The sequence below is a fragment of the Malurus melanocephalus genome, unplaced genomic scaffold, assembly GCF_030028575.1.
Source record: "Malurus melanocephalus ecotype Western Australia unplaced genomic scaffold, MMel_1.1 scaffold_524, whole genome shotgun sequence".
Lineage (NCBI taxonomy): Eukaryota > Metazoa > Chordata > Aves > Passeriformes > Maluridae > Malurus > Malurus melanocephalus.
In genome coordinates this window covers 237,771-260,802 of record NW_026623756.1, presented here as the reverse complement: position 1 = coordinate 260,802, position 23,032 = coordinate 237,771, and the positions used below count along the sequence as shown (strand labels likewise).

At 39.5% G+C, this 23,032-nt stretch overlaps 1 protein-coding gene across 3 annotated transcripts in view; it reads left to right on the top strand.

Annotated features, from left to right (window-relative positions):
• CREB1 (cAMP responsive element binding protein 1) overlaps positions 1-23,032 on the top strand; it is a 37,735-nt gene that overhangs the window by 8,858 nt on the left and 5,845 nt on the right. For 2 of the 3 annotated variants that reach the window (XM_057381720.1, XM_057381721.1), the window contains 6 exons: positions 9,922-10,043; positions 13,393-13,539; positions 15,435-15,535; positions 18,317-18,459; positions 19,852-20,034; positions 21,417-21,567. In XM_057381720.1, the coding sequence (XP_057237703.1) occupies positions 9,930-10,043; positions 13,393-13,539; positions 15,435-15,535; positions 18,317-18,459; positions 19,852-20,034; positions 21,417-21,567 (839 nt within the window). In that variant the 5' untranslated portion in view covers positions 9,922-9,929. The remainder of the gene's footprint in view (positions 1-9,921; positions 10,044-13,392; positions 13,540-15,434; positions 15,536-18,316; positions 18,460-19,851; positions 20,035-21,416; positions 21,568-23,032) is intronic. The other variant, XM_057381722.1, reaches the window with a different exon arrangement.

Sequence of the window (23,032 nt, the reverse complement as noted above, 5' to 3'; positions counted from 1 at the left end):
TTAGTTCTTCACTTYAGGAGAGTGGCTCTGCTGAGCAATCAGTCATCACTCCTGTAGTTGTTTGCTGAGAGAAGTYTCAGTGGCTCCCTCACCTCAGGGATAACCCTTTATTTAATAAAAGTGTAGAGGCTCTCACTGCAGAGTTGCAGGCTGCCCCAGGCTTGGGATTGCAACAGTTCTTCCAGCTGGTGCCTCAGACCTGGAATGTTTAAAGGTTGTTTGGCAAGTGAACAAASATCCTTACAACATGTCAAAAGGTTGTTGAAATATGTCATGCAGCATTTAGGTGGTTCCTTATTCTGCCAGAATCAATGCAAGGCAGTAGAAGACCATAAAACGTAGAAATGCGTATGGAGGACAACAAATATTATAATACTCATCTGAATGACTGGCAGGTCAGGTGGAAATTTCAAGTTCCGACAGCTCTACCCAGTGGAAAAAAGGAACATGTGCACCTTCTTAGATGGATCTTAGCMTTGCTAACTTGGCACCATTTTCTGCTCTGAATACTCCTTTAATTATTGTAGTGACACAGTCCCCTTTTCTCCCTGTCATTGGGAAAGGAGAAGGTCTCTGCCCACTTGCAGAATTAGCTGTCCTTTCTGTCACTCTGGGCTGCCTTAGCTCTTCTGCTGAAACACCTTCACATGCCAGTGTTTGCTGTGAAAGGAAGTGRCTGAAAATGTTCAGCTGATTGACCACACAGGGTAAATGATGTATTTGGCATATCTAGATATCTGGGTGGTAGCAGAGAACTGTTTGTGAATTGCTCCCTGTGCAGCCAGGTACAGCCTGCCTCCTTACAAGGGCTGTGGAGCTGTTTCAGTGTGGCACTGAGCCGGAGCTAAGAGCCCATGCTGAGGGCAGGGTGTTCCAGCTCAGGTACAGGGCCTCCTTAGCAGAAAAGGTTTTTTTTTATTTATTTTACCCACCTCTGTACTCCTGTAACCTGGGCTCAGGCTGCATTCATGGGCTTTTACATAGGTGCTGTTTCCATCCAGCAAGCTTTCACCCTGGGCTGAGCAGAACCCTCTCACTTGGCATATAGTACAGATGTAATCATGTCATTTTTTAAAATAAAAACTGCCATCAGCCTGGTGTGCTCCAGTTCAGCACTGGAGTTACAAGGGCAAATACAAGAAGTGACTGGCTTCAGGTAGCTGCCCTTGCTTGGATTGAGGTCAGCTTCAGATCCTGTGGAGTCATGGATTCCTCACTTCTCCACCCACAGCTGTTCCAATCAAAGGTAAAATGAGAATTTGATTAGGGCCAGAAATTAAAGTTCCTCATGAGTGGCTATTCTGATTATTGGYTTGCTAGGCCTGTACCAAATACAGAGAGCCTGTTCCTGGAGATGTGAGGGATTCAGCAGGAGCATTAGCTCCCCAACAGCACTATAAATAATTTGATGCCTGTATTTTATGTTGCCTTAAAGATGTTTGCCTACAAGTCATGCTGTTCAGATACACTGTTGTGATGGGTTTTATTAAGTAACAAGCAGCTCCACGTGAGGAGGTGAGCCACAGTACTTTCTGCAGACACTAGGAGAAAAGAGGGAAGTATTTTGGCAGTTTCACATGATTTCATTTTTGTAAAGAGAAAGCTTTTACAGTTGGTAGGAATTGCAAGAAGTTGGCATAGGTTGAAAATTAGGTGATTTTTMTGTCCTAAAAATAATGTCACAAAACAGATGGTAAGCTGTAATRAAGTGCAGTCAGTTGTTCAGTAATTGAAATGCATAAATATGATACTGGCAATGAATGTGTTAAGAACTACAGAATGGGCAGAATTCTCAGAACTCTTTGTGAATAGATTGAATATGTTGGCCAGAATATCCTTAAAATAAGTTCAGTTTGCAGATATCTTTGGTGGGTTTTGGTTTTTTTTATCACACATATAAAGGTGTTTATAAATAGTTATCACAATTCTCTTCTGCATGTTGAGGATAACTGACTTTGAGCATGTGAATTAGTCTTTTAATACCCTAAGTGCCTTCAATAGGAACACAGAGCATTTATAAATAGAACATATTTATGGATTATGTTTTCAGTAATAATAATAGTTACCTAATTATTTTGTAACCTTCCTGGGATTTGTTTTGACATTTTGTTTTGTCTGAGTGGAGTCTCACAGTATTTTGGGGGCATTTCTGAGTGGGAAGGGATAAGACAGTGGAGAATGATTTGCTTGCTTTTCACTGTTAATGCTTTAGGAAATGCTTGCTCTGGTGTCTCCCCTTGGGCGCTTCTGCTGGACTCTGCAGAACTCACATATTCACATAAGACCTATCCCACCTATTAGATAAGGTTAGTAAAAAGGGGTGTGTGTGAGTTATATATATAAATATATATATTTACAGTTCTATATTGAACAAGAAAAGGCAGTATTGATTAAACTTGAATTAAATTATGTATAAGTRCCAAGTGGTCGCTTTTGTATTTATTCATATAATTTGTGATACAAGAAACTAATTGCAGTTAAAAGCTGTCAAAATAGCTTTTTTTTTCTTTTAAAAAGCTTGAAGGCAGAAACACTAGGTACTAGTACAATGCCAAGAATGTGGAGTCAAATCAGGAAAATACAGCAATGAAGAGTGTTYAAGCAACTTTCACTCACCTTACCTGTGCCTACTGATTCACCATCTGCCTAGTAAATGTCAGCTTGCTTGGGTTGTGCTAACAGAGAACAAAATCTGGAGGAGATTGCTTGTTTGGGTAGCTGTGAGTTTACGTTTTTTGGTCTCCTGCCTTTGTTTTAAAATCTGCCACTGCTTTTTCTTTAGTGAAAGGGAGGTTGAGCATGCAACACAAATAATTTCCAATACTTTCATTGCCCATATGTCTAAATGTGGAGAGTATGAGAMATTTACACTGGCTTTAGAAGTGCAATACAAGTTTTGTTGGAAAAGCCATGAGCCAGAAAAGTTTGTTAGTTTTAATTAAGACTCCTAGTTGCATTTCTTCTGTGTTCTCTACTTTGTTCTCTCTTACAGTGGCTGTTACAGGGTGTATTCAGTCAGCAGAGAGTTTTTAAATACTGATCTGAGAGTCATACTGATGGAGACAGAGTGTGGTATTACAGATAYTACATTCTGTTGATGGAATGATTCTGCTTTGTGCAAGGTATTTTTACAGTGAGAGTAAATTTTTCTTGTATGTTCAAGATGAAATACTTTAACTTCAGTGACAAAATTTTTCCAGCTTTTTATATTTCCRTTTGCCTGGCAGATTGCTTTATTGCAGATTATTCGCAGAACACAAATAATCTGAAGATTCTTCTTAATTTTTGTCATTTTTTGTGGAGTTGGGTGTTGGCAGCCATTCTTTTATTTCCACTTCCACTTGGTTTGCCTGGCCTTTGGGCTTCTTCCCTGACCGAGAAGCTGGTGTGATCATCAAATGACTTTGTGGAGAACCCATTCAGTGAAGTGGTGAAAGGTAGATTTCAGATCTAGAAGCAGTTAAAGTAGGTTGTGTTCACAGTATGAYGCACAGACTTGTCACCCAAGAGAGGACAGGGCACAAATACCCAGGAGCAGTGGCAGTGCCAGCTTGGATGACAGAGGCTGTGGTGTAAACTGCAATTCTTGTGCCAACCCAATATAGTCATAGTGGGTTAATAGAGATAATTATGGGCCTGTCTTGTCCTGTTMAGTGTTTACTACTGGTTATTTGAAGTCCCGTGTGTTAGCTGTAAATAAAATTATTTTTCTTTGAACATTTTTGGTCTGGCAGCCGCTGAATGGAGTTCATAAAGTGGCTGTTGAGCTGTGACTGAAAGGGCTGCCACGCTGCAAGGTGACAGTGGCACCTGTGGCAGTGTTTACATATTTCACATTAATGTTCTCAGTACTTACACTGGAAATGTGAAAACAGCTGTGTACCAGAGTAGTTTCTGATGGTCTTCTCAGTGCTTTCATGGTGGATCTGTGGCTTTGTCAAGCCACATACAGTAAATACAGAATGAGTCAGATTCCTGAAACTTTAGATACTGGAGCTGTGCTTGCTTCCTGAGCAAYTGTACTGGCACACCTTCTGTGAATACAGGGCTTGAGAAACAGGCATTGCCTCTGTTTCCCTTCCTTCAGCAGCTCTGTTCCTTCACTGCCATGAGCAGCTGGGTGGCTGGATATTGCCCTGGATCAGGAGCCAAATGTGGCACTAGAGTGACCTCTGAAGGTGCTGGATGAGCAAATGACTGCGTGTGATACAAGTCAGGTACAGAATGGGCATGAGTTTGTTGGGTCTCTGCTCTGCACTGTTTCTGGAGGTTGTTTTTTCTTCAAAATCTGTGTGTATACTTTAATAAAATCAATCCAGCAATCAGGGGAGTGTGTCACTTGGTAAAGCTGTGCTTRCTTGGGAGCAGGCGTGACAGTACCTCTGAGGTGTAAAGCAAACCACTTCGCCTGGAGGTGCAGTTTTGTCCTATGGCCAGTAACTGTCAGCATAAGCTTGAACTTGTGACAGTGAATTGCCACCATAATGCTACTAAAGAGAGAAAAGAGAGATAAGGGTTGCAGGGAGAGGTGCTGCGTTTTACTGTCCCAGCTCTCGAACTGAAAAACATAGAAACCTTTGGGASATCCAGGACTCACACATACAAAAGTGGATGACAGGTTTTATCTGCTCTGAGAGCCACAGTGTGGTACTTTGGTTCTTGGATTTAACAGTGTTTGGGAAAGGACTTCCAGCTTTTTTTTCTCCATTCGGCCTTGGGAAATGAAAAGCAGCCTGTCTGCTGAGTAGGAGAGCTCCACAGCTTGTGTGACCAAGGGGAAACCAAGGAGCAGAGCCTAATCTCTAGGAGACATGCTAAAACTCATGGGGSTAAGTCAGACGGGAGATAGAAAAATATGTAGGGAAGTAAAATAGAGCAGGCAGACTACAGAAACACCAAGGGGAGGATAYTAAAGAATGAAGAAGATGAGAGCTGTGGGAAGACAATTACATTTTATCCTGACTCTGTAGGCAGGGAGGGGAGGTAGCTTGCAGCTCATGCTCTGAATACACAGCATTGATGTTTACTTTAATTAGCAGGGATTACAGGAGTTAGCATTACCTGTAGCATCCTGTCTTTAAGATACTGAAGACCAATAGATACATCAAAAGAATACTGGAACCTGCAAAAATTACATGGGACATAATCTTCCCCCCTCATGAAAACATTTATTTTAATTTTTAAAGAKTAGGTCAATTTAAATCCCAGCTCATTAGGTTTTTATCTTCCTTTTAGTTCTGCACATTTTTTGGTATGAAAAAAACTGTACTAATTCAGGATATCCTTGGATATTCTTTTTATCCAAGTGCCTGTCTAACCCATGTTTAAATCTTAAATTTCTTATCATCAGTACCATCATTGCTCTCTTTATGCAATAAAGGAAGTATCAATTTTCATAACTTTTAATAGATTTTTTTCATTTTTATACTTCCAAATTTGACATTGTTAAGCTTTGCTGGCTTTATAATCAGGCAGTGCATGTTTCTAGTTTACTTATCCTGTTAATAATTTAAATATATTTTCTAGTTTTTTAAGCATTTCTCTCCTTTCTGGGATAAATAATAAAAATATGTCCAGTGTCTTCGTACAACAGGTTTTCATTGCCCTAAGTATTTACTTTCTCTGAACACCCAAATTCCACATAACCCATTTTTAATATGGGCTCCTGGCRTCTGCACTGTAATCCAGTTGATGTATGGGGTCCAGCCATACAAATAAAGTAGTTMAAGATTCCCATTTCTTTTTATTATTGTAGTCTAACTCTAGCTTTTCTTGTCATAAATGCCTRTCAAGCGGAAATCTGAAGTGATCTCTCTTCAGTAGTCCTTAGCTAAGTACACTTTCCAGGTTTATGTAACTAAGGAGATAGGTTTATATGGATTTTTCTTCAGTGTGTATAGTTCAGTTGCATTCTGCAACTGTTCTTATTAGCATCCGAMTCCTGTGGTCATGGTGTAAATTCAGCTGGGACACTTGTCCTCTGCTGAACTCYTTTCTCCCAGTCTTGATTTAGCTGAAACAAATGACCATGTGTCTTCTGAATGTTTTGCTATTTGGCTCTTTGCCTSCACAGCTTGAGGTGATTAGTAAGTATGTTATTAATAAAAAGTATTCATAAATGTAATACTGCCACTTTTGAACTAACAAAAAAAGCTGTGTATTACAAAAGTCACAAGTTAAACCATCTCTAACCAGGTAGTCCCATCAGCTTTCCAGTGTTCACAGTTCGTAGGCAGGGTTGTTTAGGCAAGCAGTGTCTGTTTTTCCAACTCTGGTTGTTAATAGCTGTTTTATTCAGTTAGTTTCGTGTAGAATACTTGCTTGAACTATTGCAGTTACTAATCTTTTCTCAAAGTATGTGCGTGTGGGTGTCAGTTTCTGACAAGTTGGAAGGTAGCCTGGAAGCAAGGAAAAATGAGACGTGTGCTCACTTTGCTCCCATATACCGTCCATGCCATGGAGACTTGTTCCTCACTAGGACACTTTCAGATCCCTGTCTCAAACTGAGAAGTCCTGGTGTTGTGGCTGCCAGGGAAATGATGCCAGGGAGCAGGGTGGGCCAGTGTGAGCAGGGCAGGAGGAATAAAAGGAGGCAGTGGCACCCACAAGAACAGAAGGATGCTGTTACACTGGTCAGCAAAGCTTGTTTAGACTGGGCACACAAAAGCTTAGAGAGGAGACGTACAGGTTGGCATTCATTTGTATGTGTGGGGAGGTTAAGGTTTCAAACCAAGCATATTTTCATCTGTTACACTGTAAATTGCAAGAAYTAAYAGGAATTGACAAYCTTAATTTCATCCATTGTGGCCTTATCTACACACACAGTTTAGTRAGTGTGAATGTTCTGTGTGCATGGTCCTGCACATCTTGGTAATCCTGATTGTACCCAGACCTAAAACAATGTTGTGATCAGTATATCTGGAATATGATGCCTTGATGCTCAGAAATCTGATTCATCCTTTTTCTCACAAATCACTGTAAAAGAGASTGGTGAAGCTGTTAGAATGCAAATCCTGTGATGTATAAGTGCAAGGAAGATTGAACCAGAGTCCTTGGGACCTGCAAATAACACAAGACTGAGAGCTTGTCAAAAARCTACAGGTCACTGGAAACTCACTTMAACTGCATGTGTCAAGACGCAAATCTTGCAGGCGSCTTCCTGCATTGGTTGGTGCTTACAGTATGAAATGAGGAAGTTCCTTTTAGGTGTTTGCAATTCACATTAAGAATTTGTTTTTCGAARTGTTGGTATTGTAGGGGAGGGAGTAACTTAAACAGTTAATCCTTTTGCTGATTACATATGCAAAAGATGATGTGATGTAAGTGTGGAAGCCAAGCTTSTAAAACCAGAGGACCTTTGCTGAATCGTGTATAAGAGGATTGGAAATTTTTGCTAGAAAAACATTGCATTTATCTGCAGGAATTTGTCAACACATTCACCTTTGTGGACATTGTTAAATACCTGATACTTKTATATTTCATCAATTTCTAATCCCAGTTGACTCCATGCTGGAGTCWTGATTTCTATCAGCAAACAAAAGCATTATTAGTTTTGCAATATACATGATTGTGTAGCTGAGAAATCGATTTTTTTAAAGTTCTTTGGAGATCCTTGGCTGGGAGATGTTGCTGATGTAAAAGACGTGCCCCTGAAATGGTTCTGATGAGKCTGGAGTCACCATAATGCATGCATAGAATTGGGAAAAAGTTGTTGATTTGCTTACCTTGGACAAATGGTAAAATGGTAATGGAAATGGTCAAAATCAAAGGGACGCCTACCATAGTCTGGTTTGTAGTTTTCAAAATACAGAATACTCAAAAGAAGAATGGACATTCTCATGGAGGACTGAATGTTAAAATAGAACTTATGTGTTAAAGTTGGGATAGAAAGCCACTTAAACAGTTGKAATTAAGTTGTTAAAAGGTGTTTGKTAATGTATATTGCAAATAGTAATAGTGCATRAGTGTTCTTGTGTGCTTTTTGAAAAATGAAACACAACATGGGAAAGACTTGATATTGTACTTGCATGGATACAGGCTGCTCTTGAAATTCTTATAAATTATAATATCTAGACTACTTAAAATGCAGTGAGTTTACAATTAAGTATTTCATAATGAGTTTATGAGTATATACATACAGACAGAGTATTATTCATCTGTGAGCATGTCAGACTAATATTTGGTTTGTAGCACAGGAATCTTGATGGTGAGAGAGAGGTGTGACAAAATTCCACTGCTTAGAATAATTTAATTTGCTTTTTTTTTAAAAAAAAAACCCTATGTTTTCTTTTATTGTTTGTTTTTAAGGAAAAACAGGTTTAATTCTTTTCCTTCTTTACTGATGTTGGAATTAATATTTGATACTTTTGCATATCAGTGTTCACACATACATACCAGCACTTTTGAACAGTCATTTTCAATAGTAAATACACAGGTTTTGATTTATATACATTGACTATCTTTCAAGGTAGAATGCAGTTACTGCTTTGAAATTCTGTTTTAGCTTTCTTGATTTTCAATTGCTCACTGTAAGACAGATATTTCATATTCAGGTTTGAAGCGTGACTCTGGTGTTTTAGGCAGTATAAAAGGTATTCTATTTCCTGTAACACTGATAGATAGTTTACACTGAAATGGAAGTTTTCCTGACTTGATGTTGAAAATTAAATGTCTGGAGGATGGACACAGTCCCACCACCTGAATGAATGCTTCTAAGTCTTTTCCTTGCGRGGGCCAGCTGAGCTGAGGAAGGAGAGGGGCGTTTCTGCTTCTTTCCACCTTTCTTCTAATCTGAGCATCCTCTGACTCCAGGCCCCTTCCCAAAGCAGAAATGCTCTAGTGGTTGTACTGGACCAGCTCTGAAGAGAGYTGCCCCAGGGTAGCCAGAGGCCTGAATAGATTGGGCAGCACAGGGAGGTRCACAGAATTAGTGTTGTGGCCATGGAGGTAACACCCATTCTTAATATTTGGTATTTGGCGTTCTGTATAATAYAGTAGCATTGCTATATAATTTCCTTGTATTTTGAAGTTCWTTTTTATATCAAATATTTTYATATCACTACTTAAAGAAGAACTGRAAAGTGATTTTTCTCAAATCAGTGCAGAATTTAACAGTCATTGCACTCTGCCTACATGCATGGGTTTGGAAGTTATGCAACCTCTTTTTATAGAGTTGTGTGTTCTGATGATCTAGGTTTGCTCAGTTAGTGCTTAGGAATGTAAGYGTATTAGGAACTATATATGATAAAAAACTTAGGTCATGGCAAACTACTGTATACCTCTAAATATAAAAACATTTGTGGTAAGGTTCATTAGAAATTGCTTCCATCCATTCCAATCCATATACTGATTTTAAAACTACTGTGTGGAAAATGCTAAGTTGTTGTCATGTAGAGCCATACACTGTCTGGTTGTGGAAAGGACTTCCATGGAGATACTGCATATTTAGTTCAAAGGTGACCGATGACTGATGCCCAGCACAGAAACAATTGTTACTGGTTATCTGCAGACTGCAGCTGGGGGAAGAGGGAGGGCTGTAACAGGGTATGTTGTCACCTTGGCCCTGAGGGAGTGTCCCTCCTGACACACTCATGGGTCTTTATTCCAAATTGCAGAAGTTCTAGGTCATCATAGTGCAATCACTCCGTTTTTTTAGGATGAACAAAACACATTTTTTCTGGTYTCATTGTTGGAGGAGATTGGACTTGTTTTTCAGAAGCATTRCACACAGAAGGATCAACCTGAGGCAGACACCTGGCATGAAAAGAATTTGCCTGAATACTAATAGTTTGGCAACATTTAATAAGCAAATTAAAARACTATGTGGTAATGGGATTTCAGCTGCAGTGATTGCTGCCAGATCCACCACGAATAATGGACTTGCATACCAACACAGACTTACAACAAATATTGTGATTGTAGGTAACTAAATGACCATGGAATCTGGAGCAGAGAACCAGCAGAGTGGAGATGCAGCCGGTACAGAGGCAGAAACCCAACAGATGACAGTACAGGCACAACCACAGATTGCAACGTTAGCCCAGGTATAAAAATCATATGGTGTAATAGTTTTACCTATGGTTAATATTTTTAAAAGGGATAATGTCTGCCCATGGGCCTGAGAGACGATTCTATTGATACCATTCTGATACAGGTGCAATGTATATAGTTCCTTTAATATTTGTCTTCACATTTTTAAAGCAGTAGAGATTTTTAACTTCCCATCACACTTGGCTRTGTTAGTTCTGAAAACTGTATGTGTGTAGATTGTGTAATGTTGACACAGTAATGAATGAAAATATTTCTGGCATCCCTTACTGCAACCATACCACTGAAAGGTATTTTTTTTCAATACATGTAATCTACTGTCTTTTTTATATTGACTGGATTTTGCTGTTGTGCTTTCTGTTAAAAACTTACCTGTAATAGTTGGTTCAGCTCTGAAGAAAACAAACTGAATATATAGGTAAATAATGCAGCAAGTACAGCATCTTATCAGATGGGATTAATATTATAATCAAGTGGAACAATCTGGCAGCTGGCAGCTTGTGTTACCCTGTTGGCTCCAGAGTTTCACAGAATTGCTGACGAGTTAAAGAGACAGAAGTAGATCATTTGTTATCACCAAACTATTTTGGAGAGACAAGAAATGYAATCCCAACTACATCTCTGATTTTGGTACCAGGTTTCATTTGAGAATACCCTGACAGTTGGCAGAAGCAACTCCAATGTATAAATGACTACAGAATCTGTTTGGCTCTCCTCTGTAACCATTGAATTTTAAAACTGTTTGTAGTCTGCAAAGAGCAAGCAGGTGTTTTTGATCTCATAGTTTATGGAATTGAGTGTCTTTTAAGTGGCACAAGTGTTAAATCACTTAACATTTTATAAATTATTAGTGTCCTTTTAAAGTCATTACACCTTTTGGTAATCCAGAGGTAGTACACTTCCATTCAAGTGATAGTGTAGAGATTGGAGCTGTTCAAATGCACAGGGTGATTCTGTTTGGTGAAGCCGTAGTGTGAATTTACAAGCCACCAGCTGCCCTGCACCAGCTTGCCTCTTTGGGCAGTTTTCTCACTGTCTAACTTAGGCACAGGATGTAGGTGGTGTGAACAGCACTTCAGTGTGAACTGAGGAAGTAGTTTATTTCTCTTGCAAAACCAGTAAACTGCTTCTCACTTGATGTGCTTTAAGGTYTAGTTCCAGAGAACCAAGAATGTTTTAAATTTATGTGCTAACATACTAACCTCCAGGGAGCTGAACCTAAAAGTATGTATTGGGTAGAATGCACTTTATTTGGACATAATAACCCAGTAGYTGAATGAGATTTTTTTCCAAGTAAGAAAACGCTATACAGGTATGGTTAAAATCCATGTGAACCACCATGTTGTTATTCACTGTATTATTTGCATCTTAGCTTTTCCCTGTGCATAGTCTGTGGAGGTGAWACAACAGTCTAAACATAATTCCTTGTGTTGTTCACATCAGTGTTACATTACTATGATATTTTTAGTGAGTGAAGTGGCAGTGTTTGGCATTRGGGAGTGCCATCAGAGGCCTAGCCAAATCTAAGTAACTAATTATGTCAGTGTAATTCTTTCATTATCTCTTGTAAGGTCACCCCTCTTGCAAACTTAGTTTAATTGCTGAATTTTTAGCAAGTTCAGGGGAGTTTTCAGAGTCAAAAGGAAACTCGTCCCAGTTCCACAAGGTATGAGTCAGAGACATCTGCGGAAGTTACACTCTGCTGTGGGCTTAATCCARCCACAGTGGCCTCCAGTTGATCAGCTCTGCTGTTATTGCCAAGGAWTGTTTAGTCAGACGTGCATTATTAAAAAAGATCACTTGGTAAAGGAATATAATTTGCCTGAGGAAAGTGCACTCGTGTTAATCTCAGCCCCAGTTTCTCTCAGATGCAAGTTAAGTACCACCATGTAGTGCTGCAGCTGCTTTCCTGAAAAAGGAAGGTAAAAGCAAATGCAAATTGGTGGATTAGGGAGAGACAGCTGTGGARGAGAGAGGTCTACATGTAATTCCCTTTAATTTTGTTGTTAAGCAAGGTTTCATTGTAAGTGGTGAATGTTTATGGAAATTCGGAGATCAGTGTTTCGAGAACATGTGTTCACAGGGACAGCAGAGGATTTCCTTCYGCATCCAGTACATGACAGCCCTTTGAGATTAGGTAGGACAGCAGTTCAGCCCTTTCTTGCACTGCCATTCTGTGGATCTGATTTTTTTAAAATGCTGTTGAGCCCTGGAGGATTGTTAGATTTTCCAGACCTGGGTGTCTAGAAGAAGGCTGGCTAGTCAGTGACCCGTGACCTGGCTGAGGTCTGCCAGAGCAGCTCAGTCCTTCAGAGCAGAAGGACTTTGCCTGCAGTCCTTCCCTGAGGGTGATGATGTATGGGAGGGATGCAGGCTGAGGACAGGGCCAGCCCTGGTACCCCCCAGTCTTCCAGGAGCCCCCCAGCCCCAAAAATGTGCATCATGGCACCAGAGAGGTGGGAGCAGTGGGCATTGTGCACTGGGCATTGGCCCAGCCATGGAGCATGGCACTTCAGCTGCCCAGAGTAGTTCCCGTGGCCTGCCAGGGTGACACTTCCCTGCCATGTGAAGAGCTTTGTGTGGCTACTGCTGTCCCCAGAGGCCAAKCCCTYMTRTGCCATGCTGAGCTCATCCGTGTAKCCCTGTTGGCCTAGCTGCCATGCCTGTAGGTCTCTGTGGAGAAACGCATTTGGGTTTAAAACATGGGCAGTTTTTCCTCATAGAAATAATTCTTGAGTTTGTGTTGGTCTGTCACACTGAATCACAATAACTGCCTACAAAATACTTATTTCCACCTCAAACTAATGGGGTTTCTGTCTCAACACATGGTCAGTTTTCTTGATTTACATACACTTTGCCAGCTACTCATATGGCTTAATCTGTAGAAAGGTTTGACTTCCCAAAAAATGTTAAATTCTTACATCTGGCAAACACTTTGCATTTCTTCAGTGAGAACAAAAATAGCTCCACTGCCATATGTTTCTGCCTCTGACTCAGCAGTGTCTGTAGGAGTACACCCGAGTCTGAGCAGTATCCAAGTGAAGTAAGTGAAAGGTAATGATGTGTTTGTATCAGGTTACCTCCAAATAGAGGCAGTTGTGTTTCTCTTATTCTTGTCAGTGATTGTACAAATTATGTTTGGGCCTGCAGAAGTTCTGCRTTAGATTAATTTGTGAAGTAGGTYAGGTATTTGGCTTAGGCAGTTCAGRGGGWTTTATATTATGCCGAAACATTTGGGTCATCTAACTGGGGTCTAGAAGAGACATARTGCTTTCACCAAAAGGAATACTGARCTGAGGAGATTTTGCAATAACCTAATTCATGCTCACTGTCTCTTTTTTGCAGGTATCTATGCCAGCAGCTCACGCAACATCTTCTGCACCCACGGTGACCTTAGTTCAGCTGCCCAAYGGGCAGACGGTTCAAGTGCATGGAGTAATTCAGGCTGCCCAGCCATCAGTTATTCAGTCTCCACAGGTCCAGACAGTTCAGGTACTGACAGAAGAAATTCCTAATATGTGAATCAGGCCTTAGAAATAGGCCAGTCATTGCACTGGTTTTAATGTACTTGTGTTTTTGCAAATCTGTACAGTATTTGCTACTCTGTGACCTTTTTTTCCTGTTCTGGCATAACCACTTTTCATTTTCAAACGTTGCTGAGTGTCCCTCTAGAATTTGTTTGGTGAGTTTAACAGCTCTATAGTTTTTCTTACAATATCACTCTATTTTTTTTCTCTTTATTGTATTTCCATGCATCTTTATTGAGTAAGAGTTGATGCTATTCTGAAGCGAACAAAAGGGTAAACTTTTTTTTAATAACCTAACTTTTAATAATTAATGAGGCCAGTATTCTTGGATGAGAGTCTTTGTTACATAAGAAATACTTGGCATTGGTTTACAAAACAGGTCTCAGGTGCTTAAAAAAAACTTAATGTGGAAATGGTTTTAAAATGTGCCTGTTGAGTGTTSTGTGCTTTGTAAAGCCTTAGCATTTTCTCTTCTGTAAAGCAAGACAGGTAGTGCAATGTGGTGAGGTGGCTTGAAGATACAAGAGGCAAGTAGTCTGAAATCTTTAAAACCTCTAACTTGCTTTTCATCCATTTGACGTTCAGTATTATTGGATGCAGAAATTGCTTGGTGTACAGCAGCTACACAGGGCAAGGACTGTACATTATTCATTTGCTGTTAGAACACTGAGCTCAAAAATGTTTAATTTCAAAAAGTAGGCATTGTGACTTACTGATACAGATATTCAACTGGGTATTATTGTAAAAAATAAGGCATGCATAATTTAAAACTAGGCCATTCTGATAATAATCTTCATTTTTTCCTTATCAGCTTCAGTGCTGAGTTTGTGGCAGGGTCTACCTTCCTCAGCCATTGCAGTCAAAAGTTTAGTATTTTAATCTGTCAGAGGTGAGCAGTTTTGAGATAAGTGCACAAGTTAATAGCCTGGAGGTGGAAGATAAGAGACTGACAATGAAGCCATGCTTGGAATTCACCTGGTTCAATGCAGATCCATTGTGTTTTGATACTCAGAGTCCAAGACTTCACAGTCAGCCTTGGACATATTCAGGCCCTCTGTCTGMTAACTGTGAGATGTGGGTGCCAGCAAGATTCTTGAGCCTTTAGGAATCTTCTCTACAGTGAATAAAATACCAGGCTGTGAGCTCTGTTTCTCACATAAGCACTATAGCTTTTGTGTATTTGTCATGTGACTATAGTCTTTTGAAAAACACTGTCTGCTTTTAAGTACTAGAGGTGGTTTTATATATTTTGGCACATTTTGAATTTTAAATTATTTAAATTATTTTAATACAATAGATACAAACTTTAGCTTTCCTGATAAACATTTCCTTTTTTTTTTTTAGCACTGATATTCAGAATTGCAGCTCTACATTATTTTTTAATATCTTCATGWTTGACATTTTCCTGGCAATTTCACCCCTAAAAGGCAGTCTCTCTTTAACATATCTACTTCATTATCTATAAATTGATGCTTCTTCAGWATTTTATTCCTTGTTTCCAAAATTTCTACTATCTTAATTTGATTTAGTTATTCTCTCTTTAAATTTTACTTAAAAATCTTTGTTTCCTTGCAATGGATGAAAACAAAACATCATGGAAAGCAAAAACTGTATGGTCTATTACTGTTTATGTTTTCTTATTGGAGTATTCAAATTATAAAGAACATTCTGGTGGGTAGATCACTGACTGTGGTCATCCTTTCCTGGATCTGTTACTAAGCAGTAACTTTCTATTCATTGTCTAGATAGAAGTACTGTGGAATACTTGCATTGTGTTGTTTTTCACAGGATGTCAACATTTTCTTAAAATAAAGACATTGGAAGTGCCTTGTTAAATTTGATTGCTGTTCTTATTTACAGATCTCCACTATAGCAGAAAGTGAAGATTCACAGGAATCAGTAGACAGTGTCACAGACTCACAGAAACGAAGAGAAATTCTTTCCAGACGACCCTCCTACAGGTATGGAAGTTAAAGCAGGAGCATCTTGCTTGATGGATGGGTGTATTCCCATGGAGATACAGTGGGATAGTATAGCTGTTATTAGATTTACCATTTAACTGAAAACTCTCTTCTGCAATGTCTTGGAATTGGAATCTGGAATATGTCTGTGGAATAGGGTATAAAGAGACAAGCAAGTAGAAGGAGTAGGCAGAAACCTCAGCAGYTACACTCACTTAAGACAGAAGTGAGCTGAGAATATGCTAATTGCCACATTTCAGAAAATTGAGATATTGTGCTAGATGCCTTAGAAATAGYTTTAATGAATACTTAATACACAAAATACACAGAGGCTTTGCAAAAAGTGACTTCTGTGTAATCTGTAATATCAAAAAAATAAACCCCACTGGTTTTCATTATTGTTGAAATGCTACAGCAATCAAACTTAATTCCTTTCTCCCATGAGACTTAATGAATATCTGATGTTCCATAGCTCAGAGAGAATTTCTGCTTGAGCAAAATCATTAGTGTTTGAAGTTTAAGTCAGTGTGAGTTGAATGTAGTGAAAGGCATCTAGTGTCTCTATTTGTCATGGCAGATAACCCTGGCAAGATCAACTCAGGTTCTCCTTCACATGGTGTTAGTCATGTTACTTTATCAATTAAGCTTTGGTACAGCTTTTTGTRTCTGTACTAAATCCCMCTTACATTCTTAAAATATGCTAAAWRGCATTAAGGAACAGCTCTGGGGTTCCGTAGGTTTTAAGTGACATGTGGGTTCCTTCTGCTTTAGAAAACTTAGATGCTCCTTTTTATTTTATGAGCATAGCCTTAGAAATAAGTGCTGGACTGTTTGCCTAAGCATATCTCAACAATGATTCTTTTTTAGCACTTGGGAGATATTCCTCTACCTTGTCCAGCAGCTTTCAAGGCTGTTCTGCTGAAGATAGTGAAAAATYACTGCTGAAGATCCCTAGGCATAATAGATCTGGGAAAGTATTTTTATTTGTGAGGAGTAGTGTTAAGGCTGCCACAGACTCAGTCTGCTTCTTCAGCAAGTCATTTGATTTTACTGTATATGGGAGAGTGGCTGTATATGGTGAGAAAACAGAGCTAAAAGTAAACAAGCAGCAAAACTGAAAAGGGAGYGCTTGTGCATGCTGACTTCTCATTGAAATGGATGCCTTTGCMTGCACTGATGCCACAGCACAGCCCCTATCTTCAAACCAGATTTTGGTGACTCAACAGCACTTGGCCCTTGTAAAACTTGTGTATGCAGCTCAGACTCAGGGCTGGTGTTGGTTATGTCAGAAAGGCTGACCCAGTCCACTGCTGTCTTTAGTACTTCCCAGCTAGCATTATTCTTCTCTAACTGACCCCAGAAACGAGATAGGTGCAGATATGTTCACAGAATCAAAAGATATACCTCTTCCACAGAAATTCCTCTGTGATTCTGYTGTAAAGTATATTATGTATTCCACATGCCAGTTCATAGTTTCTGTATTTGTAAAGCTGCCACCTTTTATCTTAATTCCATCTTTGTGATGGCAAAGGTAGGTTTTAACCACCATGTCATAGTGATATGAGATCAAAAAGTGATTTTTTATCTCCTTGAATTTTGTTCTTCATCATCTCTACTCTCTTCATATTTTTATTCTGTTTCATTCATTAATTTCTGGTCCAACACCTAGATTGCAAACTCTTTGGATGGGAATTTTTTATTTGTCCAAGTGGTTGTTGGCACCATGTTGTGCAATGCTGGGGTTCTTGCATGCACACAAAATCAGAACATCGACAGCAAAGTGTTGGTCAAGCTGCTGAGAAGAATGACTGCTCTCCCCAGATAGCTTCATATGGATGTTCTGTCTCCCACAGCCTTAGGAGGCTTGTATAARAAATTTGTGTTGTCTTGGAACTTGGGGTCTACAGCTATGACTTCTACTGCTGTGACTTCTAGTGCCAATCCACTGGAAAACAAAGAATTACAAAAAATATTGCCCTTGCCTAAGGGCATTGCATTTACCTGAGGGCACTTCCAGCATTTTGCAGCGACATAGTGAATATGCCAGCAGTGACAAAGGTTTAACAGTCCTCTGATGCAGGGCAGTGTTTGATCTCAGTGATGCAAATTGCAATGGCTGCTGTGGTCAGTCTGCAGTTAACATTCAGTGGGACCTGTAGCAGTGGTGGTTTAGAAGTTTTGACTTTGGATAGTAGCTCATGGAGATAATGAAACAATCTGTTCTTTCCTTTACCCATGAACCTTCTCGAGCAGGGCACCTGTGAATATAACTGCAAGACTGTTCTCAAACACTGGCTGTTGTCTCCTAGGYAGGGGTTCCATTATGAACTGGTTGGTCTTGGTAAGCATTTCTGCTAACTGTTTGGTATTCAGCTCACTGGCCAAGGTGTTTATAGTCTGAAAAAGAGCAGTTCCCCCAGTGTAAGTGAGGAGCCAGGTTCTGACTTTTTTTTTTCTTCAAATGTTTATGTAGCTAAAAGCAGGAAACAAAAATRGATGAGAGAAACATGCTCTTAAGATAAAGGGAAGGTTGTGAYAGCTATACTGTGGGTTTTGAGAAGCACAGCTGTTCTGTGGTGGCTCCCCTGCCCACCAGTGTTTGGCATTTTGGACAAGCCTCTCCAATAAGAGTTTGAAGATAGTGTCTGGTTTTCATTCTGCAGTCATATTTTCCTTGCTGGCTTGTTGCACTTCACAGTTTTCCCCAGCATTGTGTATCAGATAGAATATTTTTCTGCCCCAACTTTTATTAAAATCTCTACAACACACTGTCTTTGCCAGAAAAATTTTGAATGACTTGTCCTCAGACGCCCCAGGAGTGCCAAGGATTGAAGAAGAAAAGTCAGAAGAGGAAACAGCAGCACCTGCCATCGCCACTGTTACGGTGCCAACTCCCATTTACCAAACCAGCAGTGGGCAGTACAGTATGTAGTCTGAATTTCTCAGTGGTGCTAGTAAGTGGGGCTGCCAATATGAAGAGCTATTRTTTCTATAACTGTTTGTACTAGGTCAAAGCAGGAGTTGAAAARGATTGCTTTATTTTGACTGATAACCAGGCCTTTTAAACACATTTCTATTGTAATTATTTGAAAGGCTCAGTTAACATTCTGGGATTCTTTGCCATTCGGTGCAGCTAATGCATCCAAGGCAAAACAGGAACTAACCACAATGCTGCTACAAACTTCTTCACTTCAGGAACTAGATGGGGAATTCAGAAGTTTCTTTTTTTCTTGGCAGATTATTAACACTCATTCACAAAACTGTAGCTTCATCATTAGAAAAAAACATTATACTCTGCAATTACATTTTTAGAAAGTCCTGAAAAGATAAGAACATTAACATATGTCAAAAGTATGTTTGTTTTCTTGATTTATTAGATTCTATACAGTACTTTGACTTGGAGGATTGAGGATATGGCAGTAAAGATTCTCACACACATACAGTATTAAACATACAAAAGGGAGAAAGAACTATTTGTTTACATCTGTCTCTTAAAATCTCTTCAAAATTTTSTATCTCTGTTTACTCCTTAGTCCCTTTGCCTTGTAGCATGCTTAATTTTATTGAAATAGATGTGGTTAATTCTGATTCCTATTATAACTGTAAAATAACTGCTTCTGCAGACACTTAAGATTTTGGTGTGTCTGTGTGTATAGGAACACAGTGAAATTCGGTGCAGGGGTGATGGTGCAGGTCCCAGTATACCTGCATAACAGGATTGAGGGAAAGAAAGATTAAAAAACCAGCAAAGTTAAGACTGCCTGAACCAAACCGTAACTTTATGAATGAAAAAACAGTTAGGAAGGGKCTGAGGAAGTTACAGAGAAGGGGAGATACAATCAGAAGAAAAAAAAATGCCAAAACAAGAAGAAAGTGAAACGCAAGATGGATAGCACTAGTAGCAGAGGAGRCTGAAGGGCATGAAGTGCAGAAGATGAGAGGAATTTCAGATGAGAAAAAAAAGTAAGGACAGAGAAGAAGACCTAAACCAACCAACCAGGAAGGAAATCTTAACTAACAAATTAAAAAAATATTCCCCGGGGGAGGATTGTAGCTCCTCTGTGTGATGATGTTTTATTAGAAAATCTATTTTGTATTTTAGGCTTGGGTTTTTGCCCTCACAAAAATTTTATAACTTAGCTTTCAAAGGATGATTTTTTTTCATGTACACTGAAGCCATATGTTTGATTTGGGGGTGGATAAGGGTTCAAGGGATTTAGCTCAGATCAGTATTCTTCTTACTTTAATACTATAAGTTAATGAGTAAATTAGTGTCTTAAATGCTGGGTTATTTGTTTGGTTTTTTTTGTATGCAGTTGCTATCACCCAAGGAGGAGCAATACAGTTGTCTAACAATGGCACAGATGGAGTACAAGGTCTCCAGACATTGACGATGACCAATGCAGCTGCAACCCAACCTGGCACCACCATCTTACAATATGCACAGACCACAGATGGACAGCAGATACTTGTACCCAGCAACCAAGTTGTTGTACAAGGTGAGAAACTTCACAGTCATTCTGTTATTCTGTATAACATTTTCTCCATGCAGATATACGTAGCCAACCTAACTCCTTCAAATGTGTCAGGAAGCATTTAACAGCTTTGGCATAAATAAATCTCCAAAGGTACTGAAATTCTGGACAAAGCTATTTGCCCATTTTCTTGAAGTCTTCCCCTTTAGATTGGTAAAATTTGGGGATATTTCAGGTTCTATATATTTATTTCTGCTTTTCTGTACGGTATTTCCTGCATTTTATCCATGCAAATTTTTTTACATGTTCTAGAAAAACTAATACTAGAGTTCTGAGTTTTCCTATATCTGCAATGATAGGAAACTTAAAGCAAGGTAATAAAGATAGGAGAGAAGGTTGTTCTATTCTTTCTAAAAAGACACTTCAATTTATTTGAATTTTTCCCTTTTCAGYTGCAAGTCATAACTTCTTCCTATTGTGACTTTTGTGACTAGTCACTGAGTGACTCACTCCATCAGTGAGTCTTGGAATCATAGAACAATTTAGGAGAATGCTTTAAGTGATCGTTTGATCTAGCCCTCAAATTGTCAGAGCTACTTTAGCTTAGAATAARTTGTGGGGGGAAGCTGTTGTATTAAAATACATATTTTGGTTTATTAAAACTTAACAGGTGTTACAATTTTTAAATTGAAAATAACAGTACCCCTGCTTCTATGATTGTAGTTGATTTGAAAGTTAYCCAGTGAAGAGTTCACCAGGCATCRGTAAAAATAGAGMAGAGAAGACTATTGTTGTTRCACTGTTSTTTGGGTTTTTGTGTTYTTAAGGAGATATGRTTTCTTTAGGTGSTATTGTGGTTATTTGTGRACTCAGGCAACATGAATACACTCCTAGATTACAGTAAATAAAATAAAAGAAAACCAAGACCTTGCTSATTCTAGAGGAGCAATAGAGTGCAYTGTCCCTCTYTTGTGGGARTAAATRCTACAGTTTTACACCTTTTTTTTATGCCAGATACTTACACATGCAGTTCCTCTTTTGTAGCAGACATTTGGAGCATAGCTAGATAYACTGTTGACCCCATCCTTCTCTAGAACTGCCTGAAAAACAGAAGTAAAAGAAATAAACCAAGGGAGAAAGAAGCACAACTATACAGCAAGACAATCAAGTTATCAAGCACAAGTGAAGACTTCAGCAGGAATGCCCAAAAGCCTGTATATATTAATAAACTAAGCCTGAGGTAGCAGTGRTGACCCAGATGATGGCAGTCCCTCCTGAGCTGTGCATGGTTAGAGAGGTGACTGGGTTCAGAGATGACTACATTAGAAAGATGAGTAGGAGTTCTCCACAGCACGTGTGACAGTGCTGTCACCACACTCATGCCATGTTCCCGTGTGTCCCTTCAGCTGCCTCAGGAGATGTGCAGACCTACCAGATCCGCACGGCCCCGACCAGCACCATTGCACCGGGAGTGGTGATGGCATCCTCTCCTGCACTCCCSACCCAGCCGGCAGAGGAGGCCGCACGGAAGAGGGAAGTGCGTCTAATGAAGAACAGGCACGTACACTCACATTGCTTTTTTCTTCCCACTCAGCTCTGCCTAGGCCTAGAGAGTCAAGCACAGTCCTCATCTTTCTTATTCATGTTGTGAAATGATGTATGAAAAATATGCCTTTATTTAAAGCTGTAAAGCAGAGATGCACATCTACTAATGCCTTTTGTTGTGACCATGAAACCTTGAGTGAAGTGTTAGACYCATTCTGTGAGSTGTGTGAATTTGRTTGTTGCAATRAGGAGAAAAGTAATTGGTGAGATAYTTSTATGACTGCAGATAKGTTCTTACAAACACCAAGATGAGTTGCTTTTTTTGAGTTACTACATTCATGTAGTTTCATTTCCTGCATTGTTTCCCTTAGCCTTCTGCATGCATCTTCTTGCTGCTGGCCCACCTGTGCTCCAGGGGAGCTAGGACATAAAAAAGGAAACAACAAATTAGAGCCTGATAGGATTTCTTCTCTTCTGTGTTTCAGACTCCTGATAAGCTGAAAATATTCTAAATATGTCTCAAGAAWTAATAATTTTCAATTTTCACTCCACAAATGATAYAATKAATGTTTTCTGTAAGATATCTGTGAGAYCTTCTTGATTGTCTCACTTGTTCTTTTAGCTGCTTTGGGGTTTCTCCTCCAGGGGCAGACAGGCTCAAGCAAAGGCYAAATGAGGAGCTATTCCTTTTGATGGAAGTCTTGTGGAGCCAGTAATGGCAGCAGAAGGGCTGAAAGAAAGGTGGAGATGTGTTGATCCTGTAGGATTCAAAGTGTGAGGAGGAACAGCTAAGCGTACAGAGGTGGGAGTGGGTGGAGGTACCAAAGGAAAGGAGCAGTAGGGAGAAGTTAAAGGTGATGCTCCTGAAGTCTTGCTGTGGGAGTGGGAAGGGGTGGGCCTGAAGTGGCCCATCACACCAGGCTTGGCCTCTTATCCACAGGCCACAGATTGGAGCCTGTGTGTTACACTGTGACACTGGGAACACCTGTTCCCCACCCTTCTGAGCAAGGGAAGCCCCCTGAAAGCCTYGTTAACTTCATCTGTCAGTGTGAAAAAACTGATGTTGTACTGATTCATTTCTATAGGTTGCTGTGCTGTGAACACAATACAAACCTAGTTGAGCAGAACCAGTGCTATACAAGGGGCTTCAATAAGTAAATAATGCTGAACAGCAGAGTTCACTTTTTTTAAGGGGTTTTTGTACAGACTGTCACCCATCTCTCTTTTTATATATTTTTCTCATACCAGTGAATAGTAGATATCACCCTTTCAGGCTCAGCATTAGAGAGCAATTTAATTAGAATCACAGAACACCCTCATTTAGTCAGCAGTGTTATTCTAGTAAAAGAAAGCTTTTGTGTTTGTGAAAACCAAGAAAAACAATGGGGAATTACCCCCWCTTAAGTTAAATTGACAGCTTTTGCAACAGTATCATGTTGCATGTGGTGCTTTTAGCATATCTGCTTAATAGATATTT